General features: G+C 47.1%; 1 protein-coding gene across 1 annotated transcript in view; it reads right to left on the reverse strand.

Annotated features, from left to right (window-relative positions):
• The window catches only part of SLC6A1 (solute carrier family 6 member 1), a 22,599-nt gene extending 14,266 nt beyond the window's left edge, over positions 1 to 8,333 (reverse strand). The window contains exons 1-6 of the mRNA XM_011370560.1: positions 8,267 to 8,333; positions 6,740 to 7,082; positions 6,201 to 6,332; positions 5,541 to 5,641; positions 4,602 to 4,711; positions 2,817 to 2,949 (exon numbers count right to left, since the gene is read on the reverse strand). Of these exons, the coding sequence (XP_011368862.1) occupies positions 2,817 to 2,949; positions 4,602 to 4,711; positions 5,541 to 5,641; positions 6,201 to 6,332; positions 6,740 to 6,977 (714 nt within the window). The 5' untranslated portion in view covers positions 6,978 to 7,082; positions 8,267 to 8,333. The remainder of the gene's footprint in view (positions 1 to 2,816; positions 2,950 to 4,601; positions 4,712 to 5,540; positions 5,642 to 6,200; positions 6,333 to 6,739; positions 7,083 to 8,266) is intronic.
• Between the last annotated feature and the right edge of the window lie 2,275 nt (positions 8,334 to 10,608).

Genomic DNA, 10,608 nt, shown 5'->3' on the forward strand with positions numbered 1-10,608 from the left:
AGCTCCTCCTTGGAATCTAAACCAACTAACTCAGCCTTTGGTTTTTCCCTTCCCCTACCCCTCCTACTTTTTTGATTTCTGTTTAAATTATTCAAGTAATACATGTGATAAAGGAAAAGATTTAAGATCACATGAACACACACGCACACGAAGTTCCTTTCAAAGGCCTCTACAATGTAAGTTACATAAGAGACAAGTCTTCTCTTGTTTGCTTCTGTTTTCTCAGTGCCCAGAACAGGCCAGGGTATACAGTGGACACTCAATAAATGCCTGACAAATACACAAATGTGTGGATGTTAACAATTTTCTTTTGCATATATGGTCACATTTTCTTACAAAATGAAGCTTGAATTATGAACTTGCCTTTTCATTTAACATGTTTAAAGTTAAGAAAACAGTACATACAACTTTGTTTGTTTTGTTTATTAAAGATTTTTTTTATTGTCTCATAACGATGTGATTTTTAATTATACAAAATAGTCCCTCAGGATGTTTCACCAGCTTTTTCAAGTTTCCCTACCATTATCCATTGAGGTTTCTTCTAATTTTATGTGAATCTCAATAACACTACATTGGCCACCCCTGTATATAAAACTTTGTCTACAAAAGTAGAGAAATTATACTATAAAATTACTATAATTTATACAAAAAATTATACTAATCTTGGGGAAATTTTCTAGAAGGAGAATTATTGAGGAAAAATGAATAAGCTTCTCAAAGGCTTTTAACTCATATTGCCTAATTATCTTCCAGAAATTGAACTTTGTCCAGCATTATAGAGAGCACCTTCCCTGCGAAGATGCCAACACTGAGTATAATCACCTTAAAAATTATTTTTTGCCAAATTGATAATCAAAAGACTGAGATCATTGTCTCAAATCGCATTTCTTTGCTCACTGGTGTGAAAGAGCAATTTTCAAGTTCAATGACCTTTGCATCTCCGAGTCATGTTCAGCATAAATTGTTCTCTAGGTTAGTTTCATCCCCCTGATTTTTGACTCTGAGATTCTTTAGAGTTAGAAAAGGCAATCATGATTCCATAGAAAAATCACTGAAGTCAGAATTAGGAAAAGGAGGTTCAAAACCCTCTGTGTCACCTACAAGCTGTGACATTGGATCAATTTCTTATTCTCCTTGAGCCTAGATTTTTTTGTATGGAAAACTGGTATAATCAACATTGCTACTCAAAAAGGTTGTTGCATGAGAACATAACACCATGCTTAATATATGTTGCCTAGGTCTTATATATACTTCAATGTGTCTTCCATGCTCAGCATGGAGCTAGGTATGCAGTAGGTGCTCGGTAAATGCTTACTGATGGATTGGTTGACTCACTCAAAAGATGCAATACCCCCAAGAAGTAGTCAGTTTCCTAATGTAGCAAGAACTCTAGATACCACCCAAATATGACTATAATTGATGTCATGCATTGAGTGTCTACTATGTGCTAGGCATATGCTACACACTCTGCATAGATTATCCCCCTGTCTTTGTGACAATTGTGTAAGGTACTATTATTGTGACCACTTAAGTGAAAAAACTGGCCTAAGAGCACACAGCTAGGAATCAGGGAATGGTATCAAACTCAGCTCTGTCTCTTCTGAAGCCATTAGGCCCTACATTCTGCTGCTTCCTAAAGTTGAGCCGGGAGACACCTATGCCCTCCTCCTGCCTGCCTAGCCAAGGGACGAGGCAGAGCTGTTTCGACATTAGTCTTACATCTGAGAACCTGTTGAGTCCAAAGTTCCTACTAGACTGAAATAGGGCAGCTTTTCATCAGCTGTGCCCATGCCCAGATGTGGAATCCATCAAGGTTCTGTTTTGCTAGTTCAGCTTCTCAGGTAGTCTGGACCTCCCTGTCTCCAGCCTCATTCATTTCAAATTCTTTCTCCCCTTTAATTGCTCTAAGACCACAGACAACAAACTTGCCCTGAATCCTTCAGGTCAATGCCAGTGAAAGACTTGGCTATCTTCTGTCCTGGGACTCATGGGGTGGGGCTTAAAGGGGGATCCTTCCTTGCCCAGGAGATGGGGATAAAGCCAATCTCTCTGCCCCTAGTTTGATCAGCAAGCTCCCTGGATATCCCCAGGCTGGATACCCCATCTTGGTCTGGCTCTGCTCTTGCCAATAATAAAAATAAAAATAGTAACTCCCCTTGCTAGCTGCTGAGTCCTTTACAAAATCACCGTCTCATCTGATTTGAACGACAAACCAACAGATAAGCACAGGCATATTAGGCCTATTTTAGAAGAAACTGAGTTTCAGAGAGGTAAAGTGACTTGATGGAGGTCACACAACCAAGTCAATGGCTGGATTGGGATCTGAACTCTGGCCTGTTTGAATACAAGGCCTGGGTATTCAACCACTAATCAATTTATCTCTGTTACACCTCAAAGCCTGGGATGTGTAGTATTCACCTCTAGTAAATCTCCCTTCTCCCTTGCCTCTCACACCTAGAACAAGGTTTAGAACAGAGTCAGTGCTCAGGGAGTTTGTTCAATGGTCCACAAGCAACATTTGCCTTCTGGTTTTTGGTGGCTCCGCCAGGCCCTGGGGAATCTCAAGAGACTTACCATGAACCAGGCACTATGTTAAGGGCCTGACTTGCATTGTTTCCTTTAATCCTCACACCTGCCCATAAGGTAGGTAATGTTATTTCCATTTTACAAGAAAGAACACTGAGGCACAGAGAGATGAAGGGATCTGTTTAAATTAAGGTTAGATAGGGTTCCTCAGAGGTACAGATTCCTTACCCAGGGCAGAAACCCCTTTGTAGACCTATCCCTCTCCAGTTCTTATTGTGTACATGTCTTACCTTTCCAGTCCAGCCAACACCCTTCCAGATACAGAAATACACAAGGATCCAAGCGATGGCCAGGGTGATGGCCAGAGGCCAGCGGATCTGACCTGGCTTATCCAGCCCATCTGTCATCTGATGCATGTTGTGCCTGGTGGAAGAGTGAGGTGGGGAGGGCATGGACATGGGCAATATCATCCACTGTGTTTGTGCTGACATATGTGATCACTGAGATCTAAGAGCTGGGTGGGGACTGTGGGACCCATTATACTAATTGGTAGAAAGTGCTGGCTTGACAGTGTCTTACTTTCAGTTACCATTGTTGCTCACCTGGATGGCTACAGTAGCCTCCTAACAGGACCCCTGCCTTCACTTTTGCTCTGTCCCCACTCCAGCCCCAGGGATCCTTAAATTGCAGATCTGGTCTTGTCACTTCTCTGCTTAAAATTCTGCAGTGAATAACTCCCTATTGTTCTAGAATGAAGCCCAAACTCTCCAGGTGGACCTTGCAAAGCCTTCATGAGCTGGCCCTTGCTTCTTTCTCCCATCTTGGTTCACACCACGACCTCCTCAAACTCTCATAAGACTGGATTACTGATCATCCCTTCACTCCAGCCTTGCTTGCTCTTGCCTCCCTCCAAGTTTTCATGCATGCTCTTCCTTCTGCCAACACCTGTCTTCCCAACATTGTTTTCATCCTTAGATGCCACTCCTAACCTAGGCTGGCCCAGGCACCTTCTGTGAGTCCTTCCTTTTAGCATTGGTCATCTGGTGTTGCCATTGCCTGTTTGCTTATTCCTGTCTCTAATCAGACTGGCATATAGTAGGTGCTCAAGAAATGTTTATTGAACAAACAGTTGAATGAAAAACCTGGACACACGCAAGACAATTATATGTGAGAGATGCCCAAAAGCAGAATCAGCTGGAGCAGAAACTGATTGTTATTTGTAAGGAAGGAGACAGTCTAGTCAAGGATGGCTCAACACAAAGAGATTGGGATCACGTGCTCTGACACCTCCCAAGAATGGCTCCTCCTGGCGGCCTATCCAAGGTGCAGTGAAACTGTCCAGGTGTCCAGGTTGCTCCAGACCCTTTCGAGCTGTCTGGCACAGATGCTTCCTTCATGTCAAAGAAATTAGGGTCCCAGGACCTCATTTTGGAAAATTAATGTTCCCAATACACATTTTCTATGATGTGCTCCCTGGAAAATACAATCGGCATGGCCTTCACAGTGGACAGTGTGTGTGTGTGTGTGTGTGTGTGTGTGTGTGTGCGCGTGTGTTTATTCCAAGTGACTCTGGGTTACTAAGGAGACTGGACTGGTTTTCAGGATGAATCTGGACTTCACTGGCCTCTCCTTGTGATTCTTCTCAGTCTATGATGATTATTCCTCTCCACTGGCCACTGTCCAACCTTCTCCACCTTGCTCCATGCTCTGGAGGTGATTGCTATGGCTGCATCACTGCTTCCTTGCCCTTGAGCTTCTGCTGCGTTTGACCAACAGCAGGTGTTTGGAGGGCAGGCTGAAAGGAAGGGTCTGGGAGGTATTCTCTCTACTGGCTGTGGCTTCATCTGTAGCTGTGTTTCTCTGCCTAAGGTCATAACGCATGTCTAGTGGCCCCGCCTATGGTCCAGCTCTCTCTGGGGGAGAAAGGGGCTTCACCCTCTCTGTGGCTCCCTTAGCCCCACCCACATCTCCACAAACAGTCCTTCACCTAACTCTTCCATCAGCCTTTTGAGGGTGCCTCCGTGCCTGCTGGCCCTGGTTGATATGCCCCCGACCCTGGATGGCCCCACACTCACTCCCAGAACTCCACCACGGCACTGGTCATGTTGGTGGTGTTCACGATGCTGTAGTTGGAGAAGCAGCGGTCTGTGTTCCAGGGGTTGTCACACTGTTTCCATGGAAGCGTCTGCAAAGACAGTGGCACAGACAAACCCTGTTGAGCCCCTAGGGGCTGGAACAGTGGTCCCAGCACATCCCATTCACCCTCACAGTAACCTGAGCCTCCTCACAACCATTATCTCAATTCCCCTTTCTGATAGCTCTGGGATGCAGGGCATACTGTGAACCCCATTTCAGAGATCAGAGAGGGGCAGCAACTTGCTCAAGATCACACAGCTCCTCAGTGTCACTGCTGAGATCTGAACCTCTACTTTCTCACTCTCAAAACCAGCTTTCCAAGCTGCACCATTAAGTTTCATGTGTCTATCCCGGGGCCACTTTCCAGCCACTCGACCTTGGGCAAGAGACCTCATCCATTTTACCCTGTGCACACTGATGTTTATAGTGCTTGTTCTTTGCCAGGCACCGATCTAAGTACTTTACATACATTTACTCCTTAATCCTCACAACTCTAGGAGGCGGTTTCCCTTTTACCCTCATTTTATAAATGAGGGTACTAAGGCTCAGAGAGGGTAAGTCTCGTTCTGAAAATTGCACCGCTGGTATATAGTAGGGTCAGGGTTTAAACCTGGGTCCATATGAAATGGGCTGATAATGCCCACCTTAGAGGGGTGTCATGAGGATTAGATACTAGCATATGTGAAATGCATGGCTTGGTGCCTGGCCTGGAGCTGGGGCTCAGGTCATGGTGCTACAATTGTGAAGAGACAAGGGCTGCTTAAGACCATGCCCGTAACCCGAGGAATGGCCCTGTCAGCAGAATGGTGGTCCCAGTGGATGGAACGTGGGCTCTGGGTCTGGCTCTTTCTGAAGAGGTGGTCAGAGGGTCTACTCACCGTGGTGAAGGAATTGTACAGGTAGTAGATGGCCCAGGAGATGATGACAATGTAGTAGATGTTCAGCCAGAAGGACAACACAGCAGCAGCAAGGCCCACACCTGGTAATGGACATACCATCATGACATTCATTTAATAACCAGCGTGTGTTACACAACATCTACAATCTTACTCGGCCTTAGAGAGGGGCAAGAACTTGGCTATGGTCACATGCATCTGGCAAGTGAGGGACCCAGGCCTTGAGTCTGGGCATCACAACCCCCCTACCCCCGTACGGGCTGGCCACAGGTGGGGCTGGGGCTGGGCTTGTTAGGCAAGCATGATTCTCCACATGTCCACCTGAGTGTCTGCTGGCACTGAGCAAGGAGGCAAAGAAAGTCGCACTGAAACCTTGCCAGGGAAATGAGCTCCCAGAACAGAGCAGCTGATGTGTGTGGGGGAGCCTCTGGATTGGATTCTCCTCTCCACTTTCACTATCCTAGGTTCTGGCCAGCATCACAATCTGTCACCTGGCCCCTTGTAAGGGCTCCACACTGTTCAGATGTGGCGGAGCAGTTCCCTCTCTCCGGGGGGTTGGGGATGTTGGGAAAGCCTGGGCTTCACCATCGTCCTGTGGGCAGGATCGCCACCGCGACCCATGGCCCCACTCTGAAAACTTACCCTTGAACATAGGGGCCAGCTTCCAGACCCCCAGACCCCCAATGGACGTGTACTGGCCTAGGGAGCACTCCAGCAAGAAGAGCGGGACCCCCGCAAAGATGAGCGTCAGGAAGTAGGGGATCAGGAAGGCCCCTGCAGGGTTGAGAAGAGAGATGCTCATGGGTGGCCCCACAGCTTTGGAGAAACTCTGGTCAGAGAGAGCATCAGGAGGGGCATTCTGGGGTCCCAGCCACGATTTCCTTACATTTTGCCTCAAAAACAGCACCCACAGCCAAAGTGAGGCCCAAGAATATCCTCTGCTCAAAACATATCCCCTCCACTTTCTAAATAAAGAGGCGACCTTTTTGGTATCATTGGCAAGAGTACAATCTCCCTCTGGGAATTCTCTGCTAAAAGGACAAGAAACAGGAAGTGGGCCTAACACTTCTTTTGGAGTCTTTAGGGGACCCGTTCCTCTAAAGTTGCCCCAGAAAATGTCTAAGCGGGACCCTTTCAGTGGGATCCAGGCCCAGCTGGGAGGTGGTCAGGCCAGCACCTACCGCCGCCGTTTTTTCCACAGAGATAGGGGAATCTCCAGACGTTGCCCAGGCCGATGGCGTAGCCCACGCAGGACATGAGGAAGTCAAAGCGGCCCTTCCACGTGTCCCGGTCTGGAAGGTCCGTTGCCTTCTTCTGCACCTTGACCACCAGGGTTTTGGGTTTGTCATTGGCCACAGGGACCTCGCTGACCTCCGTGGAGATCTGCCCATCGGCAACCTTGCTGCCATTGGTCGCCATGTCTCGGAGTTTGGACACAGAGGTCCTGGCAGATGGACGTGTGATGTCAGCCCCAGTCCACGTGGACAGCACTTTTGCGGCTCAAGGTCACCCTAGAACAGAGGACTGGGGTGACAGGCAATAAAAGGGGCAAGATTCTGGAGTTTCCCCAAGATAACAACAACAACAAAAAATAACCCACAAAAAGACTAGGGGCCCAAGAAAGCTCTCCCATAAGCCTTCTTCCTCCCACCAGCTCCTCTACGAAGAGAGGTGCCTTTTGTTTCCAAAGACAACATGTGAGGATGTGGTCTGTTGTTTCCTGGACTAGCGTCAACTCTGACCATCTCTGTCATGTGCCCTCCATTATGTATCTTCCTCAGAGAAGAAACAAAAGGCGACTAAATTTTTAAATAGAAATATGAAGTGCTCCTCGTCTTTGCCTCCCTGGATGCGATGGGAGATTTTCATTCCCTGATGCCATAAAAGCTATGGCAGCGTAAGCTATGGTGGATCTGAACGTGGGCTGAATATGGAGGTGTCCTGGCTGCAGGCGGTGGGTGAAGGCAGTGTATGAGCACAGACTCTGACCACGATCAAAGTCCTCTTCACCACTTTCAAACTGTGTGACTTTGAGTAAACTTCTTAACCTCTCTGAGTCCCACTCTTCCTATTCTTTACACTGAAGATGATAACAGTATATCCCACGTCAGGTTGTTGTTCTTCACGTATTCAGTGTGGCACTCTCTGCCTGGTGAATGGTGAGGACTTGTTGCTATTTCATCAGCAGTTCTCAAGCCTGGCTATGTTTCCAAGTCATTTAGGAAGCTCAATAAAGACACATTCCCGGGCCCACTCCAGATGTGCCAAATCAGAATCTGTAAAGGAGCCTGAAATCTATACTTTTAACAAATTCCCGAAAGGAGATTCTCATGCCAGAAACCCAGCCCCAGCCCTCAGGTGAGGAAGGACCACTGGCTTAGATGACCTCTCTGACCTTTAGTCACCCCAGATGTTTTACCTACACTGCATCCTTCTCACCTCTAGTTCCAGAGGTAGCGAGGTGTGATACTGGACTCAGCCCAGTCCTGGGTTCAAATCTCTAGTCTTCCTTTTATCAGCCGAATGACCTTAAGTACTACTCTTCATTGCTCTAGCCTCAGTTTCCCCATCTATATAATAGGGGTAATGCTATCTGGCTTGTAGAATTGTGACAAAAATGAACTTTAATGGCTGTACGAGTGCTTTTCACCTGACCAGTTTAGAAAGAGAACTCCATAAATGGTTATGATTTTGGTGGCTGATGTTACCTGATGATTTTCTGTGGTGGATCAGCTGCAGAGCAGTCCTCTCTGCAACCTGTGGGTGACAGCCTGCAAAGCAGAGGAAAGAAGGGATGGTGAACTGGCAGACAGCATCGATGGGCAGCCCTGGGCAGAGAGCAGCAGGGGTGCAGGAAGCCTGCCTGTATCGGGGCTTTATATGAGTCCCTTGGAGCCACCCAGCCAGGGTGACCTCAGCGAGTCCATGCAGCATGCCTGGCCTATGGGATGCTGGAGACATGCAGGAATGGGGCCTGCTGCCCTCAAGACAGCTGTGGGGGTGGGCATGAGGGCACCGTGAGGAAGACGTTCCATAATTTTATCAGGAGGAAAAGATAAATCACAGAGGGGCTGCAGCTCCTCAGGGCCCCACTGGGAGCCAAGGATTGCAGCTGATATTTTTCTGTATCCTCCATCCAACCTTGCAGAAATACTGTGAAAGGCCATGTAAGAACATGGGAGAAATCTCCTTGTTTTGTAGACTGAGAAAAGCAGGTTTCAATTTATTTAGTATGATCCTATTTTTGCAGCCCCGTCTCCAAATCTGTTAATTAAAAAAAATTAAAATAAAAACTAAACTAAAACACTGAAGGACATACCTTAACCTATTCCCAGTAATTAGTTTATAAGTGATTTTTGTTTTCCTTTTTTTGTGCTTTTCTGTATTTCAAGAATTATTTTTAAGTTTCTATAAAAATTTGTAAATGAAATATATTTCTAAATTTCTGTATGATTTTTTAAATTAATAAAATAACACAGAATAAACTTATGGAACCCTCAGAGCTAACAGGAACGTGTGAAGCACTAGTCTGTGAACTCTCAGATGTAGGAGCTGAGCCAAAGCAATGTGTGGCCCCTGCCCCAAATGGCTTCCTCCCCTCAGCTCTGCCCCACTGGGGGGACCCAGGTCTGCTGTGCACTCACCTTCCGGCCCCTTGCATGCAGTCCCCATTATCAAACACCATTGTTTCTTCCTAGAGTTCACGAAGAACCAGACCACCTTCGGACAATCCAAACTTTACTGCCAACCCTGCTTCTTGTTCTCAAGGACGACCCACAGGCTTGTCTCGGACGCCTGTCTAGATCCTGGCCTGGGCATGACACCATCAGAAGTGACTCTAGACTCAGGAAGAGTGATCGCCTCCAATCATCAGGAATGGCAGGAGGCAGGCAACTCTGTGGTCTATCAGGGAAGCTTGGGATACGCAGGGGAGAGAGCCACCTCAGGAAAGTGGGAGAGGCTAAGGTGGACCCCCATAGTGGGGGTGTTAGTCATTAACTGAAACAATGATGCCTTTAACTGTTCCCAGGATCTACCTGTCTGCGCTCTGGCTGCCATGTTTACTTAAAGTGACCCAATCACCTGGGACCAGGGCTGGTCACCTGACCCTGGTTAGCCGAGCAAAGCTCCTTCCCTGGGGATCTGGCATTGTTACCACTGAGGCAGCTATCTTCTGACTGCCTTCTACTCAGAGTAGCAGAGAAAGCTGGTCTGCTGAGGAGGAAGGAAAGGAGAGATCAAAAGATGGAGAGAAAGTCTTGAAAGCATTCTACTTTGTGGTTCCAGGCTTTCTTAAGACTGGCTACTTTCCTGCTGTCGGAATTTACAAAGCAATCCCACAGTCACAAAATAAATTCCCCATTTTTGCTTACACCGGCTCAGGGGATTCCCATAGCAATCTTGAATCTCTGTGTACACGTTCCCACCACTTGATCAAGTTCTCAGGAATGCCTGTGAGAACAGCTTCTGGCCTCCACTCTGTGTTTACTTGTTGATTATCATAGAGACTCAAAGCGAACACCAAAATCTACCACGTTTTTTAAAGTGGTGCTGTGCACTGGGCCTCGGGATCCCCCAACACCACTTGGGAAGAGAGAAAGAGCAAGAGCGAGATCGCGAGCCAGGCGCAGCTCTGGTTCACTCCCCGAAAGCAGGCGCAGTGACAGCACAGGTTTTACAGGGTGAAACTTAGTGTGTATGCCCTTTGAAGTAACCATTCGACATCAACACAAAGGCAGGTAGGAAGGTCGGAAGGTTGGGGGGAAGGGAAGAGGAGTTCTTGGTCACCAGGAGGTTTATTCGGGAGGTTTATTCCATCGACTTTTCCATGAGTGTGTTGAGCTCCACCTCGTGCCAAGCCTGGCGGGATCAGAGATGGTGGCTGCTTTGAAGAACTCACCAGGAGGAAGACATACATGTGGACTCCAGAACATGGGAAAATGTATCCAGAAGAGCCACCTATGTGGAGTTTTCCTTTTAGAACATGTACAATATATGAAGATCGATGACATAAAAACCATGAATTAATATAATTAACATGACCGATGCT

This window comes from Pteropus vampyrus, unplaced genomic scaffold, assembly GCF_000151845.1.
Source record: "Pteropus vampyrus isolate Shadow unplaced genomic scaffold, Pvam_2.0 Scaffold171, whole genome shotgun sequence".
Lineage (NCBI taxonomy): Eukaryota > Metazoa > Chordata > Mammalia > Chiroptera > Pteropodidae > Pteropus > Pteropus vampyrus.